The sequence below is a fragment of the Myxocyprinus asiaticus genome, chromosome 11 (genome assembly GCF_019703515.2).
Source record: "Myxocyprinus asiaticus isolate MX2 ecotype Aquarium Trade chromosome 11, UBuf_Myxa_2, whole genome shotgun sequence".
Lineage (NCBI taxonomy): Eukaryota > Metazoa > Chordata > Actinopteri > Cypriniformes > Catostomidae > Myxocyprinus > Myxocyprinus asiaticus.
The window spans coordinates 51,162,804-51,180,000 of NC_059354.1; the positions used below are offsets into that span (position 1 = coordinate 51,162,804).

Sequence of the window (17,197 nt, forward strand, 5' to 3'; positions counted from 1 at the left end):
TTATTAATTTTGGTTAATACTAATACATTATTAACATTAAAAGTTGTGTATGTTTACATTATTTCATGTATTATGAACAAACATAAACAATGAACAATTGTGTTTTTATAGCTTAACATTAACCAAGATTAATGATGTTAAAAAATATTGTTGCTTGTTAGTGCATGATACTGAATGCATTTACTTGTGTTAACAATGTAACCTTATTGTAACGTGTTACCAATATTCCTGTTGAATCACTGTTTTATGAATTCATACATGAACTTTCAACATACTGGAACATTTTACCAAAGCTAACAAGTAAGATATCTACATATTTTTCTTTTTATAATTAATTACATACAGATGTGTTGTTAAGGCATAAACTCATTTCTGTTGTTACTGTGATTATGAAATATTTCAGTGTTGTTCAGAAATCATTTCAGCTTTATTACTTAATATGTTTCTGTTTTTCTTGTGTACTACTAAGACTGCAGTCACGAAGCATGTTTATCTGAGCCAATTCACATGCGATAACTGGTAAATACACAAACACTTCATATTTGTTTTGTTTTTCTCTGTGATGGAAAAGTGAAGCCTCAATAGGCCTATTCGGTCTGAATATGCCATATAAACATATGCAATAATAAAAACATTTCATGTCCCTTTAAGAACTGGATTTTCTGCTGAATGATCCAAACGTTTATAGCAAGTCACGTGCAGGATATTAATTATAGATATGTATCGTATGCTGGCTGCTGGCAATGATGAAGACGAAGACGATGATGACGTGAAGATGAAGAACCCAAGTGCAGTTTATTTATAAATGTGATAACCAATAACCCTGACTACAAAACAAAACATGGACTAAACTAGGCTTGACTGTGGCTTGACTGTGGCTACAGCGTACCAAACACATACCCATTCACATTCAATACTTGACAAAGACACAATGGAAAACATGAGGCTGAAATACATGGACATGGGGGAACATAAACCAATGAACAAACAGAACTGATAACAAGATAATTAAACAATAAACCAATGAAAACATGACACATGAACATGGAGGGAAAACAAGACATCACATGACTAGGGAACAGGAACTAAACTTTTCAAAATAAAAGACATGAATCAACCAAATACACCTGACAGATACCAACAATTTAATCAGGTTTGCAGTAGTAAAAATAATAATTCTTGACATCAAATATGATGTAAATTACAGTTAGTAAACAAAATATATTATTGATATAAAAACTTTTTAATTTTAACTATTAGAATTTCACAATAATCTGTCATTGATTCTGGTTCAAAACACAACTGCAGATAGTAATTTTGTACTACTGGAAATACTAATTTCACATATCAGCAATGCTCTTCTTGCCAGTACAAATTAGCATTTTTTAATATCAATAATTACATTTTTATAAGTGCAAAAATGCTCATTTTTTATTTCTGTCTTTTGGTTTTCACTTCAGTGTTAATTTCAGATATCTATAATGTGCTTTGATTGCTCAGTGTTTTTGATATGTGAAATCCATTTCCAGATATATGAAAAACCAAATCTAAAATGTAGAAAAACATTTACAGATATCAAAAATGAAAATGTTTACTAGTTGTAATTCAGTGTTGATATCAGGAATGCATTTTTGCACTAGTAAAAATTTAATTACTCATATAGAAATGATCATTTTTACTAGTAAGAAGTGCATTGCTGATATGTGAAATTAGAATTTCAACTGATTAGAAATGAATTGTAGATATCTGTAATTGTGTTTTGAACAGGAGTGAATAACAGATCACTGTGGCATGCTACAAGTGAAGATGCAGTTACAGAAATCAAGAATTATGTTTTTACTATTTGAAGAAGTGCAAATGTTAGCAGTCTATACTGATATAAAAAATGACCACTTTCACTAGTAGTGTTCCCATTCCTAAAATATCAAGAATCAGCATTTTATCTGGTGAAAACTGAATTGTTGATATCTACAATTCATATCCTGCTGGTGATTAAATGTCAATTCGGCTTGCCATAAATGTTGCTATGAAGAGAAGTATTATATTTGTGTCTGCCTTGATCTGTGATAAACACAGCACATCTCCACCAGCACAAACGCTTTATTAGTATAAAGTAGTTCTATATTTGTGAGACTGTTAAAGCAAGTTTCTCATGTTCCTAAAGCGAGATGCTGTCTGCAGGAACAGCAGTGAATATGTGCACTGATGACATATTACAAAACAATCTATACCTGCACATAAATGCATCTGTTATAGAGACGTCTCACAAATGCATTTGCATAACGAGAGCTATAAAATGATCTCATAAAAAACCTCAACACAATTAGTTACTGGCTCCCTGTATAATTGCAAATAATAGCATGCAATTAAACGGCAAGAAAGGAGCAATTATCATGTCATTAGCAGCTCTCCTGGATAAAGACGAATGCTGCTGCGTGCTGACTCCACTCCCAAAACACTGCTAGACACGGTTCAATTGTTTGATTTATTTCATTTGAATTATTCATTCATTCACACAATTGGCTACATTTAGCATGAACTCAGTAGAGTAATGTGAAGAGGGGCATTTTGATTGTTTTCACTGTCATCTAAAAGACTTGCTACTTATCTTGATGTATTAGTTTACTTAATCATAAAAATTCTGTCATTACTAGTATATCATCATCATGTACTCTCACGTCATTCCAAACCCATATTTACTTTATTCTGTGAAACACAAAAGCAGATGTTAGGCAAAATGTCAGAGCTGCTCTCACACAATAAAAGTAGGTGGTGGTTTATACTGTCAAGCTTCAAAAAACACCATAAAAGTGCTTTTGTTGCACTTGGAAAATGAACAAGAGCATCTCATTTTGTGTTCGGAATGACATGAGTAAGAGTGAGTCTTTTGTGAACTGTCCCTTTAATGTTGAAGGTCCATCATAAGTCATGTCATTCATTATTGTGACAGTGTCTCGTCACCTCCGGCTCATTCCGTGTGTGTAAATGTCACTCCTGTGACCCTTAGGCTGCTATGTGTGTGTCATCCGTTTATTCTCCACATATTTCACAGTGTATATTTTTGCAGGATGAAGCCACTGGCTGACTGAGGTCTGTCTCACATTATTTATGTTTCTTGTTTTTTACTACAAGCTAAAAATAAATCATGGGTAAGACTATTGTTGTGAGTGTCATGTGTACCCTGTCAGGTCTATGATTAGTTTTGCAAGCTGTGGTTATGTGAAATGCTGCTCACAACCCAGTTTACTTTCATTATGTGGTGAATTTCAAATTGAAAAAGGATATTCAATGAGAAACATTTAGGGAGGGACTTGATTTTATCCGTTAAAAATGGATTGGATGGTGTAAAATGTCTCTATATGACAGGTGCATGAAAAATAAGAGGGCTTGATGACGTCAGCTGAAAAGTAAAGTGGTTTCGGAGGCGGAGCGTGCTATTACATTTTGATGAAAGCTTGATAAAAACATCGATGAATCGGTCACAAAAAAACCAGGAACGGAACTAGTGTCTATTTTTATTTGATGCCGACATTCAACTCTGAATAAATAAATATTTGCATTATGTTCAGGAGAATTTTGGGGGTAAATGTGTTTAATTTTAGTGAAGATAAATTGTCACAAAGCAAAACATTTGAATGGTCCATTTATTGGAGAATGTAATTGGGTTTGTTTTGGTTTAATTGGCGCACTATTACATCATTGACTTGAATGAAGCATTTAAATAATGAGAGAAAATGACTGCACTGAAAAAACGCACAGCAACAGAGAAGCTTCAGATTCAGTGTTCAGATGAAGGTTTGTGTTTAGTATTGTGACACACATCATCTATCCTGAGTGAAAGGGCTGCTTTACACACACACACACACACACACACACACACACACACACAGGTTAATTACAGCCATAATCAATCATGCAATAAATGCATCATGATCACCAATGCATGACTAGTGCAGTTTAGCTGAATGCCAGCCAGGATGATCCGACTGAATGGAATAATTTGGCTTCTTTCTTTCTTTCCCTTGGCTGTACCTGATTTCAGGTTTAACCGGCACCATCCAAATCATGCATGAAGATAATTTGCCCTCAGGCTGTTATGAACTGAAACTGATGCTTCTTGGATTAGAATAAATCAGTATTTCCTGTAAAAAGCAAGTATCTGTAGTCACTAAACATTCAATGCCAAGTCCTTTCACGGAATGTCTGATGCATATTTGTGCACAAAACGGCAGAAGCTGGCAGAAATAACCATTTCCAATCTGACTGGCTGAAAACGAATGTGTTTAACCTCTTCAACTCTAAAGGGGCACTATATCGTGAAAAAAGTTTATGCTTAAGTCATCGTATACATGAGTCAGGCATATGAGGTTTGAAAGCGTAGAATATAAACTTTTCAGTCATTAACAATCACTTCTGCATTTATGTAGGCCTTAAAACATCAACATCACAAATAAGCTCCACCTAGTGGTCATGTGGTAGAAATATGAATATGAATATAAAAGTCTTTAAAATAGCACTTAAATGGACAGGTCATATATCAAATGAAAGCTCTCATTCTCAGGAATGTGACTGTACAGTTTATTTTGTTGCCCTAATACCACAGTTTAACAGATTTTCAAAAGAATCACAAAGTGAAATATGAAATTTGTAAGACATCAAATGCAAATGTTTCTTTTATGCGCCGATCACTGCTGCTGTAAGCCCCAAATAGCTAAAAACTTTATATCTGCTTTTACCTTTGGTAGTTCCCTAAAAAATGAGCCATTGCTTACTTGTCTCTGAGACTGCTTGTGTGAATAATCCAGTGTTATATCTTAGATGCAGAGGTACGCAATGCATGGGGTACCATGTAAAGGGGGGCACTGGCGGCTCACTAAAGGGGGCACAATCAGCACCCATCCACCCACAATGGGTAGTTGCGCCCCTGATTAGATGTCCAGAGCAAAATATGCAGTCCAGCAGGAAAAGTATGCTAATCAAATCATGAGAATAATATGTTATCGACTATCGATGATAAAATGCTATAAATCACCATAAAGGGAAGGATCTAATGACACCCAGATTGAGCATCTAGTCCACTCAGGGGCTGAGATATTTTATGTAAAATTGGGGGTGGTGAATGAACTGAAAAACAGACTGAATGTCTGTGGACAAGCACACCTACTAGGGATGAAATGCGCTATAGCACCACCTACATTTCAGATCTGCATTTTGTGATGGGAGTTGATAGAGGAAAAAAATTCTAATACTTGCTGCCATATAGTGGAATAAAATAAGACTATTTGAAGGGAGATGGGGTGAACAGAACCAGAATTACATGCTTACAAAGTTAGGACAAATTTGTTTTTTTTCTTTGGGTAAATATGGAATTTATCACAGGATGCTTGTGAGTTGCATTGGATGTGTGTTCAGAGTAGTCATTGGTTGAAGTTGCGAGTTTGTTGTGGGTTATTTTTGAAGGGATGCATGTGGATTGCATGTGTGGAGTTTGAACACATTTTGCATACATGTGAGAACTGGGTATGTAGGTTTGGAATTGATCATGTCATATTTGGTGATTTGTAGCCCAGAGTGTTTTCCAGTTTGGTGAATGGATGTAATGTGTGTTGTGTGTGAAAAACATGTGTAATGAGAACTGTAATGTTTAAACTATTATGCATGTTATTAAAGCCTGGTTAAAATGCATAAAATGCTTTGAGTGATTTAAGCATGTGTTAAATGCATAACATGCTTTGAGTGATTTAAGCATGTGTTAAATGCATAAAATGCTTTGAGTGATTTAAGCATGTGTTAAATGCATAAAATGCTTTGAGTGATTTAAGCATGTGTTAAATGAATAAAATGCTTTGAGAGATTTAAGCATGTGTTAAATGCATAAAACGCTTTGAGAGATTTAAGCATGTGTTAAATGAATAAAATGCTTTGAGAGATTTAAGCATGTGTTAAATGCATAAAATGCTTTGAGTGATTTAAGCATGTGTTAAATTCATAAAATGCTTTGAGTGATTTAAGCATGTGTTAAATGCATAAAATGCTTTGAGTGATTTAAGCATGTGTTAAATTCATAAAATGCTTTGAGTGATTTAAGCATGTGTTAAATGGATAAAATGCTTTGAGAGATTTAAGCATGTGTTAAATGCATAAAATGCTTTGAGTGATTTAAATGTGTTAAATTCATAAAATGTTTTGAGTTAAACATGTTAAATTCATAAAATTCTTTGAGTGATTTAAGCATGTTAAATGAATAAAATGCTTTGAGAGACTTAAGCATGTGTTAAATTCATAAAATGCTTTGAGAGATTTAAGCATGTGTTAAATGCATAAAATGTTTTGAGTGATTTAAATGTGTTAAATTCATAAAATGCTTTGAGTGATTTAAGCATATGTTAAATGCATAAAATGCTTTGAGTGATTTAAGCATGTGTTAAATGCATAAAATGCTTTGAGTGATTTAAGCATGTGTTAAATGCAGAAAATGCTGTGAATGTTATAAGCATGTATTAAGGTGATGTATGCTGAAGCATATGGGTAAGCTAATGCCCTGTTTGTATTTTCTTTTGACATTAGCCTCTACTGTATTTCGTTGAACCATATTTAATTTTTGTATTTAATTTCCTTTTTTGTTTTTCATACAATACATCGACCGCTGTTTTTTAAAAATTATTATTATTATTACATTTTTTTGTAAACAGCTGGCAGAATAAAACCCAAAAATATATTTTTGTATCCGTGATGTTTCTTTGCAACCCACCGGCTACGTCTATGTAACAATATGGAAAAGTGTAATTTTTGGAGCTCAACAGCCATTGTCACTTTGAACTCTCTTTGTTTGACAAAGAGCAGCATATTTCTTCTTTACAGAGACAGTTTAGCCCAAGGCGGAGCATTAAAACTTTGATGTCTGCTTGACAAAGCCTTGTTTAAAATTGTTTTACAAGTTTAAAGGTTATACAGGCCTTTCAGAGACATTTGGAGTCTAAAATCTCAGTCATTCTGTGACAGAGTCTTGGCCCATTTGAACATTCTGCCAATTTAAGTCTATAGGATTTTTGGGGATATTTGATTTTCCTCTACATAAAAACTGTAAGTCCGATCAGTAAGAAAATTAGAAGCAACCGGAGTCAGAACAGTCCGAAGGTCTATGCCAAGTTTGGTGGATATAGCTTGAAAGCTCTAGGACGAGTTCAATTGATGAATCTCAGTTTAGGGATTTTGGAAAAACCCTAAACCAAGTCTGTATAATAACAGCAAGTTGGCTTTGTCAAGCCAACATAATGAAAGGGAGAAATTAGAATGCCCAATATGGCAGATATAGAAAGAGCAGTGGCGGCCCATGCATTTTAAGTCTAGGACTGCAGTGCGATTCATGCCATTAAGAAAACACAAGAAAACAATTAATAAGACCCCCTATGCCTATGAACATCAAAAATTATGTCGCAGTCAACTAATAATACCAGTTGACATTGTAAAAACACATCCACGCATGAAAGCCAAAACCAAGGAGGTCTGTAATACCTGGAAAAAGCTAGTTGCGATTTAAATGTTGCTTGGAACACATTTTGTTTCGTAAGGGTACACAGTTACTTTTCAAAACTTGAACCAACACTGAATGTTGCTATAACAATGCAAAAAGCACATACCAATTTGCTTGAAGTGAAAATCAGCCTTCCTTTCCTGTTTAATAAATGAATAATCACACGATCATGCAGAACATCTTGGGTTTTTAAATCAATAAGGATCTCTTTCTCAATGGCGATAGTGGCAGTGATGACAGCCGACCCGTCACCTTGATCTCGCACTCTTCGCTTTCAAATTATGTACATTACTTAAAGCCACGTGATTGCGTCACTCAAGCTCTTAAAAGAGGTATTCCCTGTAATCTCAGAACCTCTTCTTAATATTATTAACTCCTCACTATCCTTAGGACATGTCCCAAGAAATTTTAAAATGGCAGTTATCAAACCGCTTATTAAGAAACCACAGCTTGATCATGGAGAATTGGCTAATTACAGACCAATTTCAAATCTCCCATTTATGTTGAAAATACTAGAAAATGTAGTGACCTCCCAACTATGTTCATTTCTACAGAGAAATAGTATATATGAACAATTTCAGTCAGGATTTAGGTCCCATAACAGTACAGAGACTGCACTTATAAGAGTTACAAATTACAAATGAGTTCATCTGATTGCGGCTGCATTTTTCTTCTAGTGCTTTTAGATCTTAGTGCAGCCTTCGACACGATAGATCACGACATTCTCTTGAATAGGCTGGAGTATTATGTTGGCATTTGTGGACTTGCATTAGCATGGTTTAGGTCCTATTTAGCAGACCGCTACCACTTTGTCTGTGTAAAGGAGTAATTGTCAAATCAAAAAAAAGTTAAGTATGGAGTGCCACAGGGATCAGTTTTAGGGCCTCTACTTTTCTCCTTATACATGCTTCCCCTGGGAGATATTATCAGGAACCATGGAATTAGTTTCCACTGTTATGCCGACAATACACAACTTTATATTTCTTCTAAACCCAACAAAATTTCACAATTCTCCAAATTAACAGAGTGTATCAATGAAATCAAAGATTGGATAGCCAGAAATGTCCTTCTACTCAATTCCGACAAAACAGAGGTACTAATTATTGGACCAAAAACCTCTAAGAATAAGCTGCTAAAATATAATTTGACTCTCGATGGATGTACTGTTACATCATCTTCTACAGCGAATAACTTTTTGTTATATTTGATACCAATCTGTCATTTGAAAATCAAATTTCCAATGTTTGTAGAACAGCATTCTTCCACCTCAGAAATATTGCTAAATTACAACACATGCTCTCTGTTGCTGATGCTGAAAAACTAATTAATGCATTCATGACATCAAGACTAGATTATTGTAATGCATAACTGGGAGGATGTCCAGCAAGATCAATAAATAAACTTCAATTGGTTCAAAATGCAGCAGCCAGAGTGCTGACTAGAACCAAGAAATATGATCATATTAGCCCCATTTTATCGTCGTTACATTGGCTACCTGTTAAATTTTGTATTAATTTGAAAATTCTGTTAACTGCGTACAAAGCTTTGAATGGTCTAGCTCCACAGTACTTAAGTGACCTTCTGCCACACTATATTCCGTCACGATCACAAAATTCTGGCCTGTCAATAATACCTAGAATATCAAAATCCACTAAAGGAGGTAGATCCTTTTCCTATTTGGCTCCTAAACTATGGAATAGTCTTCCTAACACTGTTCGGGATGCAGACACACGCACTCAGTTGAAGTCTAGACTAAAGACTCATCTATTTAGCCAGACATACACCTAATTTATCCATCAACTCACAATTAGGCTGCTTTAATTAGGTCTGCCAGAACCAGAAACATTTATCATGATCTATAACTCTGCAATAAATTGAATGGCATCTATGCTAATATTATTCTATGTGTTTCCCTGTCTCAACCTCGGGATTCATATCCTGAGGTTACCAGAGCCGGCCAGATCCAGCTCCATTCCTGATTGGTGTTGGACTCCACTGCTGCTTGTCACTGTGTGATGATGACAAACTACAGCTGGTGCTAGCCAGACATCACTTCAGTCTTTTTACTTCAGAGAAGATGAACTGATGCCAACTCCAACTGTAAGACATGGGATACTTCATATGCCACTGCCTGAACCTTGGACTTAAGATAGACCTCACCGAACCTCACCGAAATGACCTGCCGGTTGAACTGCGATGCACCTCATTGATCTCTGCCTGCATCATCTTTGTCTATTGATGGACTACAGTCTTGAAATGGAATACATAGACTATTAATTATTTGCCAACAAAAGCCGTCATCAGCCAACTAACAAAGGACAATGCATCTATGTGAACTTCTGCAATTAATCCAGGATGAACTTCAAAGACATCAGTCATTAATCTTACAGTTCATACAAAATCTTTGTTTAAACACTGACCCTTAACACTTACTTATTTTACTAATTTTAACCCATGACTTGCACTGCACATAAATAACTAATATTGTCATTATATTCATGATGTTAGTCAGGGGGGAACTGGCCCCCACAGTGAGTCTGGTTTCTCCCAAGGTTATTTTTCTCCATTAATCAACATCTTATGGAGTTTTGTGTTCCTTCCCACAGCTCTAAATACAATTATTATTTAATTACTTATTTTTAAACAAAATGTACAATCATATTTAATCAAACTACACAATGATGACAAAGACTTTATAAATATTACAGTTTAATTTTTTGTTAATGCATGATCTTCTGTAAAGCTGCTTTGAAACGATGTGTTGTACAAATAATACAAATAAAAATTATTTGACTTGACCCTTATGTCATTCCAAACCCACAGGACTTTCTTCCATGAAACACAAAAGGAGAAATTTAGAAGATTGCCCTGGTCGCTCTTTTCCAGACAGTTACAATGAATGGGGACTGAACCTTTCAAGCTTCAAAAAGGATGCACAAACACCATAAAAGTATCATAAGAGTTGTCTATATAAGGGTTAGAATGAAGAGGGTTTGTGGCAAAATTGCCCCTAAAATTCAAAATGTGGAGGCAAAAATGCTCTCTATTCTATTGTCTAGTAATTTTATCACATAAAATATTATTTGATGTTGATTTAATTTACTTTGAAGGAGGTAATTATTCAGATTGAGGACTTCTGCAATGAACTGATTAAACTGAATTATTAAAATTATTTTTTAACAAAACATAAATTAAAAACAAGGCCCCAGAAAATTAAATCCAGGGGGCAGTTATTGCCCCTTCATGGAAATATAATTTCTGACGCTGGTCTATATGACTCATCCACTATATTACAATTCATCAGAAGTCATACAATAAATGCATTTTTATTTCGCTAATTAAACATGCAACATAATGTGATAATGTAGCATTCTACTGTTTGAATCATTTATCGTTGCATAATTCACATTGTTTCACATCCTTTAAAAAAATAGTAGGCAGTGCAGTGTATACTGCGCAGTACACTCAAAATATGTTTGCCTATTTTTAGAATTTATGCATGTCACGAAACAAAATTTAATCAAATTAAATTGTAATTTTTTGTACAAAATTAAATGAATAAAACGTAAAATATTTCAGTTTTCTACTTTTATTTTCTTCAATATTACAATATTAGTGAGCTAGTATTCTGTTCTGAACACAGTCTACAGTATGTGCATGTGGCCACCTGTACTCGTTCAATTTTTAAAAATGTGTAAATCCATTAATCTCCGATTCGTCATCATCAGTGAATATTTCAGGTCATCTAGACTAAATGTAAATGCTAAAGAAGTCGTAAGACTGTCAGCTACAGTGATACAATGCATTAAATTAACTCTTCTACTGGAGGAAGTGTTCTTATCCAAATATATTATATCAGATTTTCATTTTAAGACTTTTGCATATCTCGGTCTCTTATAAGCTTTGGATTATGTATTAAGAGTGGGAATATTTAACAGCTGTGGTGAGCTACACATCTCTGTTTAGAATTTAAGAGTCTTTTTGAAGAATAGGCTAAATTAAAAGGAAAGTTCACCCCAAAATGAATATTCTGTCACCATTTTCTCACCCTCATGTTGTTCTGACCCAGTATTATTGTCTTTTTTCTGTGAAACACAAAATGAGATGTTGAGCTGGATGATAATTTACAGTATCCTGTCAAGTTTGACAAAGTGCAAAAAACACCATAAAAGTAGTCCATTGTTCTCTATATTCATCTTCTGAAGTCAGACCGAAATTCAAGTTGTTATTCATTGATAATCTTCCCCTATGCCATGCAGAGCTCACAAACGTATTATATATAAAAATTTAAAAACATGCCATTGATGCCAAACGCTATTGGTTCTCACATTTTACATAACCAATTGAGGCAATAAATAAATAACAGCATAAAGGTTTGGAACAACATGATCGTGAGTAAATAATGACAGGATCGTCAGTGACCGGGTGAGTGCATTATCTGCTTCACTGATCAGTCATATGTCGGAGAGGTAGAGCGCTATTGACTATCCATATTTCATAAGTTACAGTTCTGGTTTACAATCAGTCTCATTTGTGTCTTGTTATTATGGACATTTGCCATAGACAAAAAGTGTTTGTAAGGTGCCATGTGTCAAATCCTCTCCCATTTTATTTGGGAACTACCACAAACTGATGCCGCTGCGAAAATAAGAGAATGTGCCTTATAGATATTACAGACAATTAAAGATACTTGCAACCAAATTCCCCTCACAAAGAGTTCTTTTATGAAACAGAAGGGATGTCAGTACAATGCAGCGCAGTTCTGCTAATAAACCGTATCAAACAAACACCATCACATGAGGAAAAGTTGCTGTTGTAACTGGATTCTCATACTGGACTCATTCATGTGTGATCGTCATTATAACTCGCATGTGATGCAGCTGTACGTCGGTTAGTCCATCGCACATTAAAAACACATCAAAAGCAACTGGTTTTTCTTTCCCTTTATAAATGACATCATTACAAACAACATCACTTTCATTTACTAATAATCAGCTTTACTGTATAACGTTGAATTCATATAAAGACCACATATTACAATTACAAATCACACAACAAATATGTTGATACATCGAACATAGGACATTTCCCACCATATTCAGGGCTCTGCTCTTAAACCTATTGGCTGCCTACATAGGCATCATTTTAAGGCATAATCGTTCCTGATGTGAAGGCTGTTCCAAACACTGGACAGCATAATGATGCTTCCTATTAGAAATCACATCATTAGTTTAGTAACATGCATGGCAAACTGTTTAAAGCATCCATTATACGGTTCCAATTTAGTTAGGATGCTGCCTATGTAGGCAGTAATCATTAAGGTAACTCACTAGAGTTTGTAACAGAGCTACAAAAATATTTAGAGAGCAGAAAACGGCGACTTCATCATTCAAACACAAAACATTACAGGCGTAAAACTACATTTATAAAGCAGCTGTGACAGTGACACTCCAATGTCCGTTCAGTATTTTAGCTCATACTGGTACTTGAATGGGTCATATGCACAATAATTCGCATTTTCTGTCTTCTTACAGCTTTTAGCGACTTAGAAATGAAAAACATCACCAGTGATCAATTATATAGCAAGAACAGGTATCGCAGCATTTTTTTTATTTCCTTTTCCGCCAATTTGGAATGCCCAATTCCCACTATTTAGTAAGTCCTCGTGGTGGCGCGGTTACTCACCTCAATCCGGGTGGCGGAGGACAAGTCTCAGTTGCCTCCGCTTCTGAGACCGTCAATCCGTGCATCTTATCACGTGACTCGTTGTGCATGACACCGCGGAGACTCACAGCATGTGGAGGCTCATGCTACTCTCCACGATCCACACACAACTTACCACACGCCCCATTGAGAGCGAGAACCACTAATCATGACCACGAGGAGGTTACCCCATGTGACTCTACCCTCCCTAGCAACCGGGACAATTTGGTTGCTTAGGAGACCTGGCTGGAGTCACTCAGCACACCCTGGATTCAAACTCATGACTCCAGGGGTGATAGTCAGCGTCAATACTCACTGAGCTACCCAGACCCCCCAGATGAGGTTTTTAAGGTTAATGCTCTATCAAGCTTTAAAACTACAAAACCGACCTTCCTACCCTAAACCTTAAACCTAAACCTAATTGATAGTGTCAGAAAAAGCCAATGTGAGATGAAAAACACAACTAATCTCAATATGTGGTGTTTCTATGACAATTTTAGCTCACATATTAACTTGTACTCCGCTCTTTTACATCACAAGTGCAATGCTTTATCAGTCGAGCAGTTTGATCACACTTGAACAAGCTTGTGAATGTAGCTGATTATGTAATGCAAACGTTAAAATGAGTCATGCACTATAGTAAAAGTGTTTAGATGTCATAAGATAGCATTGTGTGAGGAACAGATGAAAAGTGTTTATAAACTGATAATCTGTTGTTGTATTCGTGATTTGGGTGAATGTGAATAAAAGTAATTGTTGTTGTTGCGCCTCTAGTGTTCATTTCACCAGGAAACTGACGTGATACAAACAACGAGCCATGTAAAAATCATTTTACAAAAATGTAGGTATAGTATCATGATTGTATGAGAGCAGGTTGGAGAATAGTACACAAAACTAGACATCAGACATCAATTGATCACACAAATTATGATCACAGGTATATTTTTCATGTTCAGACGGAATCATTGAAACAAACTTGCTTCAGTTGTGCGTTTTGATGAGTTTTGGGGGTGTTGTTAAAGTCTAACAGAAGCCATTTTATTTCCACAATCTGATGTACAGTTGAAGTCAGAAGTTTACATACACTTAAGTCATTAAAACTCATTTTTTAACCACTCCACAGATTTAATATTAGTAAACAATAGTTTTGGCAAGTCGTTTAGGACATCTACTTTGTGCATGACACGAGTTATTTTTCCAACAATTGTTTACAGATTGTTTCACTTTTAATTGACTATATCATAATTCCAGTAGGTCAGAAGTTTACATACACTAAAGACTGTGTCTTTAAGCAGCTTGGAAAATTCCAGAAAATGATGTCAAGCCTTTAGACAATTAGCCAATTAGCTTCTGATAGGAGGTGTACTGAATTGGAGGTGTACCTGTGGATGTATTTTAAGGCCTACCTTCAAACACAGTGCCTCTTTGCTTGACATCATGGGAAAATCAAAAGAAATCAGCGAAGACCTCAGAAAAACATTGTGGACCTCCACAAATCTGGTTCATCCCTGGGAGCCATTTCCAAATGCCTGAAGGTACCACGTTCATCTGTACAAACAATAGTACGCAAGTATAAACACCATGGGACCACACAGCCATCATACCGCTCAGGAAGGAGATGCATTCTGTCTCCTAGAGATGAACGTAGTTTGGTGCGAAAAGTACAAATCAATCCCAGAACAACAGCAAAGGACCTTGTGAAGATGCTGGAGGAAACAGGTAAACAAGTATCTATATCTACAGTAAAACGAGTCCTATATCAACATAACCTGAAAGGCTGCTCAGCAAAGAAGCCACTGCTCCAAAACCGCCATAAAACATCCAGACTACAGTTTGCAAGTGTACATGGGGACAAAGAGCTTACTTTTTGGAGAAATGTCCTCTGGTCTGATGAAACAAAAATTGAACTGTTTGGCCATAATGACCATCGTTATGTTTGGAGGAAAAAGGGTGAGGCTTGCAAGCCGAAGAACACCATCCCAACCGTGAAGCATGGGGGTGGCAGCATCATGTTGTGGGGGTGCTTTGCTGCAGGAGGGACTGGTGCACTTCACAAAATAGATGGCATCATGAGGAAGGAAAATGATGTGGATATATTGAAGCAACATCTCAAGACATCAGCCAGGAAGTTAAAGCTCGGTCGCAAATGGGTCTTCCAAATGGACAATGACCCCAAGCATACCTCCAAAGTTGTGGCAAAATGGCTTAAGGACAACAAAGTCAAGGTATTGGAGTGGCCATCACAAAGCCCTGACCTCAAACTGATAGAATATTTGTGGGCAGAACTGAAAAAGAGTGTGTGAGCAATGAGGCCTACAAACCTGAAAATTCCAGCAACTTATTGTGAGAAGCTTGTGGAAGGATACCCAAAAAGTTTGACCCAAGTTAAACAATTTAAAGGCAATGCTAACAAATACTAACAAAATGTTTGTAAACTTCTGACCCACTGGGAATGTGATGAAAGAAATAAAAGCTGAAATAAATCATTCTCTCTACTATTATTCTGACATTTCACATTCTTAAAATAAAGTAGTGATCCTAACTGACCTAAGACAGGGAATGTTTTCTACGATTAAATGTCAGGAATTGTGAAAAACTGAGTTTAAATGTATTTGGCTGAGGTGTATGTAAACTTCTGACTTCAACTGTATTTTTGAGTGGAACAGGGTTTTCAAAGAGAAAACAATGTAGGGAAGTGCTTGATTTTATCCATCAGGAATTGACTGGATGGTTCATTAAAAAGGGTGTTTGGGCTGATGCCATAGAAGAACCATTTTTGAAGAACCTTTTATAGTATTAAGAACCTTTTTCTACTACAAAAAACCTTTTGTGCAATGGGAAGTTTCCAATGATGTTAAAGGTTCCTTATGTAACCATGCATGCCAGTAAAGAACCTTTATTTTTAAGAGTGTTTAAAAGGTGGTTGAAAAATAAGAGTACCATATTAAAACTAAGAGTGTTTCCCTAAAATAAGAGAAAAATAAACACCTGTTTGAACAACCAGTGGTTATTTTGAGGTTCAGGAAACCTGTTTGAAAACAGTGAATGCTTCTGCAATTTCATTTGGTGGTGCAGAAATGACACAATTCCGCTCTGATAAGGTAAATAAAATAGGGTCAGTTTTGATTTCATGTTGACTTACAGAATTGCACAAAAAGGGTTAAAACAATAACGTTAAGTGCCTTCATTCGTGCTATACTGATTTTCTCAAGTTCTACTAGAATCTGTAAGGTGAGTGTGATCGGGTTTATTTGCAGGCCAGAATGGCATCGTAGATCTTGCCGGTTCTGTGTATCTGGACATGTGTGAATCCGGCCGCAGTGAGCAGTGAAGTGTACTCAGAACCCGTCCGCTCTCTGCCCTCCGTCTGGACCAGCATGTTGAGCGAGTACAGCTGAGCTGTGAGAGGACCAGTGTGATCTTCATGAAGAAGAGATTCAACCAACAACACACCGCCACCTGAAACACACAAACGAGAGCACTGAACACGGGCCATTCTAGGGTTTCAAAAGAGAGGCTCAGCCCATCATTTGAATATGAAATGATTTAAAGGTGCTGTAAGCTATTTTTTTTTTTTTAAATAAAGGATTTACATCTGACAGTAAACCAGTTTCTGACTTCAAGGCCAAAACCCGTCAAGAACATGTTCATGTTCATATATATACAGTATATATTTAGGTAAATAAAGCCTACTTTTAATACCATTTATATCAGAGCCTGTTGCTCTGACCTTCATTTAGGGATTTTCCAATTTTTTTTATTTTATTTATTTATTTTTATTTTTGCACCAAAAGTGATCGTATCGCTTTAGCAGACATTAATTTAACTGCTGGAGTCGTATGGATGACGTTTATACTGACTGTCTGTGATTTTTGGAGCTTCAAAGTTCTGGTCACCATCCACTTGCATTTTAAGGACCTACTGAGCTGAGATATTCTTCTTTTTTTTCTTCAAATGTGT

At 35.9% G+C, this 17,197-nt stretch overlaps 2 protein-coding genes across 3 annotated transcripts in view; one reads left to right on the forward strand and one right to left on the reverse strand.

Annotated features, from left to right (window-relative positions):
* LOC127448282 (uncharacterized) overlaps positions 1-17,197 on the forward strand; it is a 384,406-nt gene that overhangs the window by 92,203 nt on the left and 275,006 nt on the right. The gene's annotated exons all lie outside the window — the stretch shown is intronic.
* Positions 15,486-17,197, reverse strand: part of LOC127448275 (acetylserotonin O-methyltransferase-like) — a 30,251-nt gene continuing 28,539 nt past the window's right edge. Inside the window, exon 8 of the mRNA XM_051710686.1 lies at positions 15,486-16,696. Coding sequence (XP_051566646.1) covers positions 16,485-16,696 — 212 coding nt within the window. The 3' untranslated portion in view covers positions 15,486-16,484. The remainder of the gene's footprint in view (positions 16,697-17,197) is intronic.